The sequence below is a fragment of the Perna viridis genome, chromosome 9 (assembly GCF_037379345.1).
Source record: "Perna viridis isolate PV_CMFRI_1.1 ecotype Kerala chromosome 9, ASM3737934v1, whole genome shotgun sequence".
NCBI lineage: Eukaryota > Metazoa > Mollusca > Bivalvia > Mytilida > Mytilidae > Perna > Perna viridis.
The window spans coordinates 39,630,823-39,647,320 of record NC_142453.1 but is presented as its reverse complement, the minus strand read 5'-3'; the positions used below and the strand labels follow the sequence as shown (position 1 = coordinate 39,647,320).

At 31.7% G+C, this 16,498-nt stretch overlaps 2 protein-coding genes across 3 annotated transcripts in view; one reads left to right on the top strand and one right to left on the bottom strand.

Annotated features, from left to right (window-relative positions):
• Window positions 1–1,590: 1,590 nt before the first annotated feature.
• Window positions 1,591–15,365, bottom strand: LOC148608469 (ribosomal RNA small subunit methyltransferase NEP1-like). The gene is made up of 6 exons (XM_088546752.1): window positions 15,226–15,365; window positions 12,215–12,316; window positions 11,330–11,471; window positions 8,931–8,989; window positions 2,532–2,678; window positions 1,591–1,731 (listed from the first exon to the last, which is right to left on the bottom strand). The coding sequence occupies exons 1-6, from the start codon at window positions 15,343–15,345 to the stop codon at window positions 1,618–1,620; spliced, it is 684 nt and encodes a 227-aa protein (XP_088402878.1). The 5' UTR covers window positions 15,346–15,365; the 3' UTR covers window positions 1,591–1,617.
• The window catches only part of LOC148608467 (uncharacterized), a 28,324-nt gene continuing 27,170 nt past the window's right edge, over window positions 15,345–16,498 (top strand). Inside the window, exon 1 of one of the 2 annotated variants that reach the window (XM_088546745.1) lies at window positions 15,345–15,668. The gene's annotated coding sequence lies outside the window, so the exon portion shown is untranslated. Of the gene's footprint in view, window positions 15,690–16,498 lie in introns of both variants that reach the window. The other variant, XM_088546746.1, reaches the window with a different exon arrangement.

Genomic DNA, 16,498 nt, shown 5'->3' with positions numbered 1-16,498 from the left:
AATAGTTTACTCCATTTTCATTTTTAAATGTGTTGTTATAGTGTTAACTGGTTTCATGACATTAACTACTTGTGCTGGTACATTTGTAAATAACAAGGGTTTTTATAGGTAATACTAATTTTGTATGATGACCTTCATGATATTATGCAGCAACCATTTGAATTTTTTTTCTTTGAAGAGGGGGGAGGGGGGGCTATGGTTTTTTTTTTTAAAGTTTGGTTTAAAAAAATAAATTGTTGTCTAATTTAAAATTTGTTTTTGAAATTACAAGTTATTTTGCTCAAGGTAAAAATAAGTTTGTAAAAAAATCCATAGCCCCAACACCCCCACCAGAGAATCAAATGACTGCTGCCTTAATCCATATTTGTTTTGCAACCAGTACATAAAATTACCAGCAGAGACCAATAATTAAATATAATTACAGGTCTATGTTACCAGTAGATGAAGATTCAAACTTGCCAACGTGAAGTAAAATTACAACTTTAATTTGCACCTGCTACTTCAAATTTTATCATTATTTGTCACAATTTCACATCAAATACTTAGTAAAATAATTTGTTCGTAAAAATGATATGATGAACATCAAATGCAAATAACTTGGTAAATTTCCATTTCATATCAAAAAATGTTGAACTAAGTTTTTTCACGATTTTTGGGAAAGTTTTAATGATTTTTTTTTAATTACTGGATGTTAGGATGCAATTGATATTGCAAGAATGTACGATGTTAAATCTTGACACATCCTGCAAGTTTTTTATGGGTCCAGGGCACGTGTACGGCCCTAATTGAGAACCCTAAACCTTTCTAAGAAATTTCATCAAAATTCTTCAGGCAGTGTAGGAGGAGTCGCACTTACAAGAAATGTGGACAAACCAGGTGATTCCTTTATAACCCCCAAACATTTTTTGTGTGTGGTATAAAGACACCTGTAAATGACAGAACAAGCAAGAATTACTTCTTTGGTGAAAAGGAGGATGAGAAAGATATTTTAGTGACTTGTAAATATAAAGTAGCCATTAAGACAGCTGCTATAAGAATACTTCACTACATAACTTATTTGGCTGATGAGTAATGAAGAGGCTAATGTATACAGAAATTTATCTAGATTTTTAAGTCCAAGTATATTTAACAAAAGTAATAGCAATGAAATTAAAAATTGACATTCTTTATGTTCCATCATTCAAGATGTGTATTACATAGAAATTAGGTTGTCTCCCTTGGTATTAATTGTATGTCATCTGTGTTAGCTGTATTTATGTATATGTGATATTGTTCTTTTATGCTCCATGTGAGTTTTCTTTAATAAACTTATTTGAATTTGAATTTGTCTTTTAAGAACTTGTGTCAATCTTTCTGACAGTTTCTCCATATTAACTGTGTCACCAATTTTTTTCTGCCTTTATTTCAAAATCATAAGTAATTAGACAAGAAATTGAAATAATTATCCATCCTATCTTCATATGGTTGAGAATGACTTCTGCCATTCTATGATAACTCTTGCTTAATTCTCAGACCACAATTAGGGAGGGATGGATTTATACCTTTACCTTTGTACATTAACATGACATATAAAATCATAATACAAATGTGTACAACAAAATAACAAATCATTTTATTTTATATAACACCCCATTTTTCTTCAAAAGCAGAACACAGTTTAGCACAAGTCAATGCAGCGGATAGTGGGTAGTTACTAATAGATACTGTGTCTTCTGTGTAGTCTATATCAACCTGCAATGTGGTAGAAAATATACATACAATAAAGTAGTGTTTGATAACAGAGATCTTATTGTGATACACAGGCAAAATTATTTCACATGATTTTCACATAATATTCAAATGAATTTCAGGAGAATTCCTCCTGAAATGAGCAAACAAAATTTGTTACTGAGTTTAAGGAATTCATGCAAATTGAGCCTTCATATGAATTTCATGTGAACTTTTCACATGAAGTTCATTCTGAGTGAATTTCGACTAAAAATCATGTAAATTAAATGTGAAGCTCGATTCACATGCATTTCAAGTGAATAATATTTATCTTAATAAGACCTATTAGATGTTCCATTCAGTAATTGCATGTAGAATCTAACAAGACTCATTTCTACTTTCTGTTCTGATGACCTTTCTAATCATTTTGATCTTTCATAATTGTGACAGCATTATTCAAAGAGCAAAACTCCGGGATTCTAAAAAGTAGTGACAGAATAGGAAAATGGATAGTTCTAATTTCATTAGATTGGGTGGTTTAAGTAGTAATTCTAGAACTCTTCACTGTTCCCAAAAGCCAGGTAAATAAACATTTGAAAAATGCATTCATTAAATTTATTTTCTGATAAAGATTGACCAGAGGCAAACAAATTGGAGAAATCTTGCCAAATAAATCCATAATTCATACCTTGATCATGTTTCAAACTTATGTTGGTGTCTGGGTTGCTCCCTGTTTGTTTATAAATATTGTCTTTAGGTGGTCCTAGTTGCCCTTAATTTTACCATCAAACTGACCTCTATATAACTATATTCCTGTTACTTACGCTGCCATGGGCCAGGGCTCCTACAACAAACACAATAGGTTCTTTCTGAGGTACCATATCTCTTACATCAGTAATATCTGCCTGGAAAGATGTGCCAATCTTTTTACACCCAACAGGTAAATGGTCTATTATTGGGTTCTTTATCACCTATAATACAAATGAAAGGTGAAATATACTTCTCTATAAATTACTACATGTTGGCGAACAAAATACAGAAGCATCAATAATAGAACAATTCAAACATCAAAATCTAAGTGCAAGGTCTAAACGTGAATAGAAAAAGTATAATAAATATTTTGTTAAATCATATTGCTGACAAAAATGACTGGGTCTGGTTTTTCTTTGGATAAATGGGTTCACAGGAATCAGATAAATCCTTTGAAGACCCAGACCTGGGTTGTCACTGAAACTAAGTTTAAAAATAATTAACACTCAACTGAAAATAAATCAAATTTACTGCTACAGTTCTAACTAATGTCAGACAGTACTATAGGCTTTGAGCCAATCAAAACCACAAAAACCTCACAGCTGTGCTAACTGGGTAAATACATGATCAAATATTGATCCTTAATTACAATGAGATTTTTTAAAATAAAATTTTTGTTTTCATAACATATCTTTATGAATAAGAATTAGTATAAAATGTGAATTATGTACTTGGTGTTGCTGTATTTGTATACCATTGCAGATCCTCTACGGCCTTACCCATACCATGAAAGGTTGTCCTATTCAGTTACATCAAGTACTAACATGCACACTCAAAATTTACTTACAAGAAAGTGTCACTCGGTTAACAAAAGCTATTTTTTTTAAAAGCCTAGTTGGCCTAAAATAACCAGTTATACACCTTATCAACTGACAAATCATTTAATGTTAATACCATAAATCTTTCACAACTTCTCAAATACATTTTTATTAAAAGCTGAAAAGTTCTCATCATGTCTCAATATGTTTCGTTCTGAAACAGGTTAAGATCCATCTGCATCATGTATACTTCTAAGTGTCAGTCTGTAAAAATATGGTATGATTCAAATAACCCACCATTTTGAAAATTTGATTTGACTATTTGGAAGAGTAATCAAGGGAACCAAGGTTATAGCGGTAATCAAAGAGTAATCAAGGGAACCAAGGTTATAGCGGTAATCAAAAGAATGTAATCCAGGGACAAAGACCAGACATGGAAAACACACATACACAACAAAGAACGTAAAGTAACTAAAATCATACATACAAAATAACAAAAGCAAATGAGCAACTCGGACTCCACTAAAAACTGGGAGCATAGACCAGGTGCACCTATAGGGTAAGCATCCTCTGCTTTTCTAGAAATACCCGACGAGTTGCTCATAAACCAAGGAAAAAATACAAGAATTTTCATACCACTTTGGTAAATCGAATTATAATTTCATTAAAATGCAATGAAAAGGAACATTTCAAGGGCAGACAACTCTGTCAAAAACCTCATTTTTGTAACATTCTACTGAAAACTTTTGAGCAAATCCAGTGATGCAGAGATCAAGTAATGATCTTTACCAGTGCACCTGGTCCATGCTCCCAGTTTTTAGTTAAGTTACTTATTAACTTTTATTTCTTTGTAGGTATTATCTTGGTTAGTTTATGTTATTTGTTATGTATGTCTGCTTACCATGTCTGGTCTTTGTCCATGGATTACATTATTTTGATTTTCACAAGAATCTTTGTCCCTCTGATTACTCTTTCAAATAAAGAAAGTATCCTTGGGTGAAATTATATAGTCCGATTGGTGGGATTTGACATGCATGTTTCTGATTATTCCCATTTTGCCTGATTCTTACAAAAACATATGTACTGTTAATTAATAGAAATATCAAAGTTTGGTTTATAAAAGTGCTGAAAATGGATCATGTCAGATGATCCAAGTTCCATTGTATGTTGGAGTGATTTAAACTATTAAATTGAGAAGTTGATATCAAAAGTTCATGCCGCACTGTAGAGATAAATCATGATCCCTGAACTTTTTTTTATTTTTTATTTCTTTTTGAATATAGTCAGGGTTTTATAACATCCACCTACATCACTAACTGACTAGAGTGTAATGGGGTTTTGTAAATAATCCTCACTATATTATATGAATTTGAAAGAGTTTTTTTTTGCAGTTATCACGCTTACTCACTCTCACTCTTTCCTGCTCAAGAGACAATCATTTCATGATACATACATTTCAATTTACAATTTGAAATAAAAAAAAGACTGAAATATTTCTAATAGAAAAAGTATAATAAATATTTTGTTAAATCATATTGCTGACAAAAATGACTGGGTCTGGTTTTTCTTTGGATAAATGGGTTCACTGGAATCAGATAAATCCTTTCTAAACCAATTTTTGAACACCAAAAAATAATATTTTCTAAGAAAAATCTGAAAATCATGTAAGACATTTGAAGTGACTAAGCAGTCAAAAAACAGATGTTCTATAGTCTCTATACTATGGTTACAAAAAGAACACAAATTTGAATCTTTTATATGAATCTTGTACAAAAACATATTTGTAGGTATAACTCAATGTACAAACTTGTATTTGAAATTGGCAAGATAAGCATTACTACAACACTTCTAATTCAGAACAAAAAAATATTTTTTCCATCTGGAATTTCAGTATATGATTCACTTTCCCATTTCCAAAATTTTTCATGGGGAAGATAGCATTGTAATTTCACTAAATGACGATAAATAAATCTATACATTTATTATTAACAAGCATTTTCAAAAATGAATCCTCAACAGTGTGTATCACTGTGTTGTCTACATTTTTTTAATAAATTGTCTTAAATCAGTAGGAATACTTGATATTAAGGAAAAATATTTCACAAAGTTTTATGTATGTACTTTACATTTCAGTTCTGTAAAGGTGAGGAATTTTTGCCCCACTATATCAAATACATCACTAAGATATTTGACATTTGAGTCTTTCCACTTAATAAAGTCAGAAAAATCTTGTAAAGGCACAAAATTTTAAATATCTAAGCTTAAGCACTCATTAACATCTGTAAGTTTTTGTAATGGTTTAGATAATGATACGGCATAAAACACATCTTTCCAAAACGAATTTTTAATATTTTTTATATTTCTAATAACTTTCCCTTCTGTAAAGAAAAGGCTCTGAACCCCCCAATTCCCCTCCCCCAAGTCTTTTAATTCATTATTAAGCAAACCTTGCCACTCTCCTTCTTTTTACTCCTCCTTTTTGTAAAAAGAGCCTTCTCACCCACCCAATTTTCAAATACATAATAAAAGAATGTAGAGGAACCATCTTTAATCCCTCACCTTCTATGTCAGCTATGAGCGTTTTTCCATCCCATATAAAACTGTAAAACATTCTATCTAAGCCATTAATCAAAGATTGATTTATATTAGGCAATGCTGTAAATAAATGTATAAGCTTTGGAACTGCTAGATTTTTTTATTACAGTGATTTTACCCTTAAGTGTCAGCTTTCTATGTTGCCAGCTTTTTAGTAAACCTTTTAATTCTCTTATTTTCCTTTTAAAATTCAATAATACCATTGAGCTTAAATCTAATGAAAAATCTATGCCAAGATACCTAAAATTTGAAAATGACCAATCAAGTTTAATGTCAGGGCATAAGATCAAATTTGAAAACTTTTTACTACCTACCCATAGCACTTTTGTCTTTGAAGTGTTCATTCTTAGCCCAGATAACAAATAAAAATCATTAAAACATTTTTGTGAAATTTGATAAGTGTCCATTATTTATCACACAACTTTTTGTCCCTTTATATAAAATATCAACCCAGTTACAAAGAGATTCTCCAAAATTAAAACTTTGTAGTGCTTTTGTAATGAAATCCCATTCAACTGAATCAAAATCAGTAAGTAACAATAGACCTTCCTCATTATTTTCTTCTAAATAATGCATCAGGTCATAAAGTAATCTGGTATTCTCTCCAATCAATCTATTTTCCATAAACCCTTTTTGAGAATCATTAATAATGGAAGAAAGAACCTGTTTAATTCAAAAGGAAATGACAGCTGATGCTACTGTCATATCGGTGTTCATCAGACTAATTGGTCTCCATTTTTTTTATGAATCTTCTTTCTTTCCCTACCTTAGGAATGCAGGTAATGATACTTTGGTATTGAAAATTTGAAAAAGCTCTTCAATTGTAGCCATATCTTAGTGATCTAAATAGGAAGGGTCCAATATGTTTCAAAAAAAATTTATAAAAATCAACTGAAAAGCCGTCAAAGCCAGGACTTTTTTCCATTTTGCATCCTGCTCAACACCTTACTACACTCATCAAATGTCAGATTACCTTCACATGATTTTTTTTGTTCTTCATTCAGCTGATTGACATGATTAAAAAAATCGAAGTTTTCTATGGGTTTGTGGGAAGATTTAAATAATTTTTTGTAAAATTGTGTCAGTTCAGATAATATTTTCTATTGATATGACACACATATACCATCATCACTAATGATCTCAGTCATGGTTTTATTGAAAACAAAATTCTGTGCATCTCTCTCCACTCTCATGCCAATTTGCATGAGAACGGAGAATGATGCTTTCAACAAGATTTTGTCTTTGAATTTCTAACTCAATTTTTTTCGGATTCAAAGACAATGATAAGTTTTCTGAAGAATTTTCGTTTACATCTTTTTCTAATTGCTCTATTTCTGTCTCTAATTTACTGAATTGTTTTTTATTTTCTTTTGATTTTTGAATACCATAACTAGTGGTCTCACTTCTGATCTTCATTTTTAATACTTCAAAGAATAATTGATCACTACAGGATAACTCAACTTGTAATAGATCAGATTTGTCACCACCAGCATAGTACTCATCAATCAAGTCTCTGATGCATTGCTTGATAACATGACAATAATCTATATCTCTCAGCAGTTGAGCATTAAATTTCCAGTATCCCCTATCTCTTTTTGAAAAGGATGCTGCAAATGAAAAAGTGATTGCAGAATGATCAGTTCTATATCCAGCCTCCATTTTTGCTGATTATTTTCTTGTTTCTGTGGATATTTTTTGTTTGCTAAGACAAAAAATATCCCAATAAATAAGAAAATAATCTATTCTGCTCTGTTTTAAAGGACTAGACTGACACCATGTAAACCTTTTTTCATCAGGATAACATGTTCTCCATGGTCTAGCAATTCTAAGGAGATTTTTATTTCCTCTATCTTGTCTCTAGCTTTTGGGTTCCTGTCATGCAGTACATTACATCCATGGAATATATAGCTTGTATTGCTGAATTTAACAGCATGAAACAGAAATTCATCGAAAAAGTTAGGTCTATCTAAATTATAACCATACAAACATACAGAAGTAAATCTGTGCACAAAGATAGTTATATCTAATATGATACACAGTGTATCTACCATGTTGATCAATGATTGAATTATGGACGTCATATTGAAGACCTGACTTGAACATAATACACACACTGGCACTCTTACTATCACCATGACTGAAATAACACTTACGACCCCACTCATCTTCCCACTTATTTTCTACCACCTCAGTGCTATGGGTTTCTTGTAAAAAAATAATGGATGCATTTTTTGTTTTACCCAATTAAAAATGTCTACTCTTTTCTTAATATTTGATGGTAGGCCTCTTACATTCATTGATAATATTTCTACACAAATACTCATTACTACAAATAAAATTTGATAACCTTTTACACAAGACAGTGAATTTAACAAACTGTATAAAGAAAAATAAAGAAAAAACAGATTCTCTCATACACACACACTCAAGATAGGACATTTTGTTTGCAGAAATTTCTAAATACAATGTAATTAGTTCAGATTGATGGCAAATATTTCAATACAAGAATGAATTCATTTGTTTTTAGAAAATATGTACATAAATATGCCCTAACTTTCTGATTTTTTCCATTTTGCCTTTTCAAATTCTTATAAAATTTCTTATAAAAAACAAATGTACTGCTAATTAATAGAAATATCAAAGTTTGGTTTATAAAAGTGCTGACAATGGATCATGTGTCAGATGATCCAAGCTCCATTGCATGTTGGAGTGATTTAAACTATTAAATTGAGAAGTTGATTTTAAAAGTTCATGCCGCACTGTAGAGATAAATCATGATCCCATTACTTGTGAAATCTTAATTTTGGTCAAAAGTTTCAATGATTTTCTCACTAATGACAAAGTAATGAAAAATAACACAGAGTCAATCTAAATCAAATTATGAAAATAAAATATGTCATGTAAGCCATAAACTGGCCTGGTACTCCTTGGATTGTTACAAAAAGCCAAAGAGCTAAGAAAATAGTGACGTGAACAGATACATGTATCATCTTAAATGATCAATGTCAAGCCATCTGCCCATAGTTATCACTATATGATGTTCACTTACTGAATACTCACCTTAAGTAATTTCTGTGGTCCATCTGCAGCATGTATACTTAATTTGTGTAACAACTGTACTGTAAATAAAGAGAAATCAGAGCTGGGTTTAAAAAGTGTTGAAAAAAAATACAATGATAAATAGTTTCTTTACTATAGTTATGCAACTACAATGCATAATTTTTGTTTTTACATATTCAGTTTTTTATCATAATCATAATACATGTATTTCTAACAACAAAGGTGATTACAGCATACCAAATATAATTTATACACATACCTGTTAACCTGTAAATGATTCATGTGGGGGATTCTGCCCCACTGATACTGTCTGATAGGGAAAATTTTTGTACAAAACAATTTTTTATGTAAAAATTCAATTTTTTTTTAGTATTTTTCACAGAAAATATAGTAATTTTAATCAAAAACCTCCCACAAATCTGACATTTTATGTGAGAGATTCTAAAATTTTCATTGATTTTGTGGGAGTCACCCTCTTAATGAGAGAGAGTCAACATGTACAAATGATGTATGCATACAGGGTTAAGCTGAGTTTATTCATTCTATTTGACCTATAAATAAACCCTTCTGGGATTCAATGCTGGTGGTCTGTGGTGGTCAAAACAAAAAATACCTCCAGTGCGGAATCCCAAAAAGGGATTAGCCTATAAAATGAACAAATTTGAATACACTGTCTTGTGCGCACAATAAAAGTCAAACTACACATGTATGTCATAAATCAGGAATTTATGTAAGACTGAAGGACAATGGTTTGTTGATCAAACAGTTCATAATAAAGTACAGATAATATCCATTCAAAGCACATGTTTTCCTAGGAGACTGACCATCTGTATCCACAATACACTGTATGCATAAATTGTCTCTTGTGGGGGTGGACTAACATTAATTTATATTCATCAATAACACTGTCTATGGAAAGCTTTCATAGTTTTAACAGGACATTTTCTATTGTCTTACCAGATAGATTTTATTGATCAGTACTTGAATGAATTACTAAAAACTTCAACAATAATTCTTATTAAACAATTCAGACCATCCAGGCCTACATTGTAATTCCCAACTTCCCAACAAAGTATTTATCATATGTATCTGGTGTACTAACAAGAGAGCCTGAATCATTCACATGGTAAAAAATAGATTTTTTTAGCCTTCTAAATCTTGACTCTTGACCCCACTGTACTATTGTCACTAGAATCATTTAAACAATAGAGTGGTATCTTGGTTATTCATCTGGTTTTCATATTATAAAATAAATCTCTCATAGTCACTTCTTGGCTTTTCCAATGCAATAACTCCAACATAAATCAACAGATTTTATGAAAATTTTTGCATATGACTGTTTTACCATTTTAAGTAATGGTGGCCATGTTTTTTCCACAGAACAAAAGTCTCCACACACACAAATTGTTAAGGTTATATTAACAAACATTCATGTAATGTTTGGTTATAATCCATCCAGTAGTTTCAGACGAGAAGACTTTCATAGTTGATAATGTGAAATTTGGGAAAAATTCTTACACATCAGTCAATGGTTCTTTCTAAAAAATTACAGCAAAGGTCCATCTCATCATGCTGAACAATTTTACTCCCTGCCAGATTTTTAAACCTAACTATTTTCGAGTTATTTGCAAAATTCTGCAATATGACCCCTATGGTCTATTTTTAGTTATGGGGGCCATGTTATTCAACACATCAAAAATCCCCATGCAGGAATTGTCCAGGATATCCTAAATAACAGTCACGCATAGTTCGGTTAAAATCCATCCAGTAGTTGTAGAGACAGAGTAATCAAGGGAACCAAGATTCTAGCGGATATCAAAAGAATGTAATCCCGGGACAGAGACAAGACATGGAAAACAGACAAACACAACAAAGAACACAAAATAACTAAAAGAATTAATACAAAGTAACAAATGTAAATGAGCAACTCAGACTCCACTAAAAACTGCGAAGATTTTTTAAGGCGGAAATGTAAAAATTTGGGAAAAAAATCCATTTCAGAACCCATAACTAATTTATCCCTCAACAGATCATTCAGAAAATTTCAGCATAAGCCCGTCTCATCATGCTGAACAATTTTACTAACTTTCTGCCATAATTTAGCTAAATCCAACTACTTCTCCGAAATTTGACCCCTATGATCTATTTTTATTATCAGCAGCCGTGCCTTTTTTTTTGCCAGACCAATATCCACACACAGATTGTTTAACATACATGTTTCTTAAGGAACATTAATCCAAAATTATTTACCATCTGTCCAGTAGTTTCATAGAGGAGAAGATGTTTGAAAAAGTTAATGGATGACAAAGGACACTTAGTGATGTCAAAAGCTCACATGACCCTCAAGGCCAGGTGAGCTAATAAAAATCTTATGAGTTTCGCATAGATTGTTAACATACCCATTAGTCCACAAAATCTGTCAAATGTTCTTGGTATTCTAGTCTGTGGATTTATTTCTATGAGAACATTTTTCTCTGTGTGGATATAAACTTGTAACAAACCTGCTCTGTTCAGTGGACTGTCCATTAACATCAATAAGCACTAAAAACATAACAATTTCAGACATAACTGAACCGAGTGTTCAAAATATAATTCTTTTTTAATTTGAATTAATAATTTATAAATTATTGCAGATCACCTTACTTGTTTGATGTTCTCGTTTGAGCATGGTTAAAACAGTGTGAGTGAAGAAGTCCAATAACAACCAGTTCATTGCAGTTCTGATTTCTTTATTGTTTAATTAAATGACTTGTAAGATTATCCCTAAACTGAGCCAAAATTTCCATTCTTTCTCTCCTGTGCCAAGAAAGTAAATTTTCTTTCAGTATAAGAACACAGAATAATTCACAAATAGCAAAACCCTGTGATTGATTTCACAAAAAGTCATAAAAGTAAAACTAGTCATATGTTATGATGTCATAACAGAAAAAATATTGACATGTCATAACTTACTATCAATTTTACAATTATAATTTTCTGTGATAATGACTTCAAAAATCATACCTTTTTACCTTAATGACTAGGGTACCTTGTATCTGTCCCCTGTTTCATAAAAAATCTCGCACTGTTATTTTCCTCAAGTTTTGAATATTCAGTTTACTAGACATTTCAGATCTGTGGAAAACATCAAGGATCAGAGAGTCTTTTTTTTTCAGATTGATTTTCTTTGATAATGTTAAGCATTTTTTGGGGAAGTTTTTGAAGAATTCGTGGCTAAAACACTGACCCAAGATAATGGCTTTTTTGGAGGTAAATATAAGTCATCTCTAAATGTTTTGAAATACCTGATGTGTAATGTCTGGGCGACATTGAGAGATGTCTCTTTTAAACTTTTTAGCAAGCCCTTTATGTTTATCACAATTCAGTAGCTCGAACTGTTTGCCAACCTAAAAGATCAAATTAAACATAATATAACAGTGAACATACATGTACAACAAATTAGGGACTGTCCAAATACTTTTATCTGTGGGGATCAATTTTGTTGTTGTCAGAATTCCGCCAGATATTTTACATACATGTAATGCTGAGATTTTGAGTTATTACTTGATCACGAAAATTGCTACACACAATATAAGTCTTCTACAAGGGGAATGGTATAGAGATTTTTAGTACATTTTAAACCCTTGCCAACCCCAGATCCTAATGAGCATGGCATCTTAATTTTATTGTAATAATTTTTCAAAAATTTATTAAACAAATGAACAATCAGGTTATCACCATTTTGATCTACATCTATGTACTCCATTCCTATGAAACAACAGATTAAGTAAGAACTTACAGTATATAACATAGTACAAACATGTATTATTTGCCCTTATTCTTTAAAAATTGGGGCTTAACCATTAAAATCTATGTCTACCTGTTAGTGGTATGAAACTTTGTAATTAAAAAGTGGCGAAGGACAAGCACTTACATAAAATGTAAGTATTAGTTTTTGTAAGAATCAGGCAAATGGGAAAAACCAGAAACATGTATGTCAAAAACCCATCAATATAAATATACAATTTCACGCAAGGATGCTTTCTCTATTTGCAAAGGCCATTATCTAATCTCTGCATCACTGGATTTGCTCAAAACTTTTCAATATTATAGGTTATAGCGGTAATCAAAAGAATGTAATCCAGGGACAAACACCAGACATGGAAAACAGACGAACACAACAAAGAACATGAAGTAGCTACAATCATACATACAAAGTAACAAGTGCAAATGAGCAACTCTGAATCCACTAAAAACTGGGAGCATGGACCAGGTGCACCGGTAGGGTAAGCATCCTCTGCTTTTCTAGAAACACCCGCCAAATTGCTCATAAAAAGTCAAATCTGGGGTGGTCAGAAGAGGAAAGGAAAACTATGACATGTTAAACAAATCAGTTTTCATAGCGCCGATGGATACATTGTCACTATCCATGTTTTCAGAAAAATCAGGTTTTCTACAGAGTTATCTGCCCTTGAAATGTTCAGTTTCAGTGCATTAAATGAAATTATAAATCTATTTACCAAAGTGCAGTGATTTAGATCACCGTGCACCATGTGCCATAATCTTATTTCCTCTAAGAATGGCGCATGGAGTGACTTATGTGTTGCGTCATGTGCACGCATTAAGTTTCCATCATTGGTGGTGGAGTGTTGTCCACTACTTGCGACAGTAAAAAAGGCATGAACGTGTCTTTTAACAATGTTTTTATTAGCTTCAGGCGGATCTGGATGTTCGATCGCCACGTTTCTGAGGGGATTTGAACACCTGGGAATGAAATGGTACTTTGTCAATTTTTTAGATTATATATTCTTGATCGCTAACACGTTTGAAAGAACAATAAACAAAGAATAAAAATAATTTGATAATATCAGAAAAGTGTGGACTAGCGGTCCCATTTGAAATTGAAAATGCTACCAAGGACATTTTTAAGCTAGACCCAAAACAGAAGAAAATGCAAAACAGAAAAATTATCTTTTTCAAAGCCTAAAAAAATATTAATGATGGTAACCAGAATCAAACTGCAATTGTTGTAGAAACTAACTTGTCAGCTGGACAATATTATGAACCCCTATTGAAAATATTAATAATGGTAGAGTTATATTATCTGGTCCTGAAGCACCCAAAAAAATTACAAAATCTGATTTGCTGCCAAACAAAAAAATAGACTCTTTCCTATCATTTGTGAATAACTAATTTAATAGCCAAGTTAGGGTCTCACTGATGGGGGATCTGTGGACTATGATAAAGCACTAGACAATACATTAGTATAAAAACTCAAACGACAGTGATTTGATGTGACAACAAATTGACACTTTAATTGTTAACTCTTAACAAGCAATTGATCTGCAGTGTAAATTAAAGTTTGTTTATGCTACATTTGGTCTTCAGTATCTACGTCTAGCCGGCCTTATGCGCTATACCAAATTCTGTGCAATGTTTTTTTAGAATGGCCCATTGAAATTGAAAATGTCCATTTGAGTTGAAGGGTAAGGGGGCCATAGTCCCAAAATTTTAATCCCAATCACTGAAAGTGATACATGTTTGATATAATATTGTCCTATTTCTTTGATTCTGATGGTGCAAATAGTCAAATTAAATATTCAAAATGGTGTTTTTTTATACCATGTTGCACCCACTACCTGATTCTAGCAAAAACTGACACTAATACATGTAAGACAATACTTCAGTCATCACCTTTTTCTTTTATTGCAGAATTTAACTTTTTAGATAACATTAAAGTGTAAGTTAAATACAGTATTAGGTCATTTTCTCTCATGTTATTCGTCAATAATCTACTAGTGTACAAGTGTAACTGTTTTGCCTTCGTAAACTGAGAATATCACAGCTAGGCAGTTGCTTCTATCAATGGCTGTTTACCTTCAAATATGACTGTGATTGAAGCAAGTGTCTGTGTGAAGACCTGAAGACTATTGAGTGAATGCGTTACCTACATTTGTATGTGCAATATTGACATGAACAGTTCAAATGGGTATGATTTGAGAAATTTGTTTTACTGGGTATGAATTCTCTAACTGGTGGCTTTAATTGCAAATCCGGATTTCTAGTTTAAATTAACTTCAGGTATTATAGCAAACACAAAGTGAGCTCAACAACAATGTGTGTGTGCGTGAAAAAAGCATTCTTGAGATGGTCCCCAGAGACATCATATAATCCTCTGCTACACTCTTATCAACATTTATCATCCTTACAGCCAATACAGGCCTTTTCAACCACTATTAGTATTATTGTCTGTAAGTATAATTATATGCTCAGGTCCAAGAAAAGTGACCATAAAATTTTAAGAAATAAGCTATACCTTAACTGATTCTAGAGAAGCTCGTTCTAATATAACAATTAATCTCTTCTCATTCGCTGATTTACTAATAGATTTTATAACTTTTCCTTTTTCTTGCACATGTTCATGGGGCGCAGCCATTTTATTTGTTTTTGTTTTAGTAAAAATTATGTCATGTGATCCCGATCAACATTTTTTTTATTAGATATGTAGATTAAATTGAAAAAATGTTAATTAGTTTTTTTTAAATGCACGACTCTCAAAGTTCAATTATATTTATCATAAAATTCAAGACGAAAGTTTGCATAACTATAAAAAAAAAAGGCAAAAAACATTCCGGAAATGTGTTGTACAGTTTAGTATGTCCCATATTGGAATGTTTACATTTGATACCAAAAATCGAGCACAGATCAACTTTTCTTCACCAGTTACTTCGATGAGCAGTATAAACGTTTATTTAAAATGTATAAGAAACTATTTATAAAGTAAGGGGGCGGATCGACCTGCTACACTCAAATTTAATATACAGTAGGAAGCAGTTATAGAAAAAAAACGTATTTTATTGAGGTTTTCTTATTTATAATACTGTATATACACCTTTTTTGTGGAAAAATGACAGGTTTTCTTGGTACCGAATTAGGATCTTGTTGCTATTTAGCTCCCTTGAGTACCATATTATCATGGAAACACACCTACATTTACCTTTGTCAGCAGCATTCTCATCCTGCATGCTGAAATCATTTTACCGATAGTCGGTATGGTTTCGCTTTTTAGCCTTTGACCTTAAGGACACTTTTCTATGGAAACGCAAAAAATGTATAGAAAATTTGAAATTGCTTTCGAAAAAACTGTATTGAAAATTGAAATTGTGTGCCATGTGCTATTTTCTTGAAAGAAATCAAGGATTTATAAATATTTTCTATAACTCCTTGAAGAAATGTAGAAACTTAGAAGTAAAATTTGAGTGCATCGGCTATCTTTTTTTTTAAAGATGGTACTTGTTTTTACCTACATTGTATAATATATTCAGAGTAACTAAAGAAGTTAAATTTTCACTTCCTTATAAATAAGTGGTGTACCTATTGTAACATCTATGTATAGGGCTTGAGACCAGTGCAGTGTTATGGTTGCATATTTAGAATATGTGGTGCTTCTATTGTTGTTTATTAAATGCACACATATGTCCAACACTTTGGGTCATTTTACAGGTCCATCATTTATTATATACATCTATATCCCTTATTGAATATTGTACATTTTTACATCTTTTAACATACTTCTTTGTTTTGGCTTT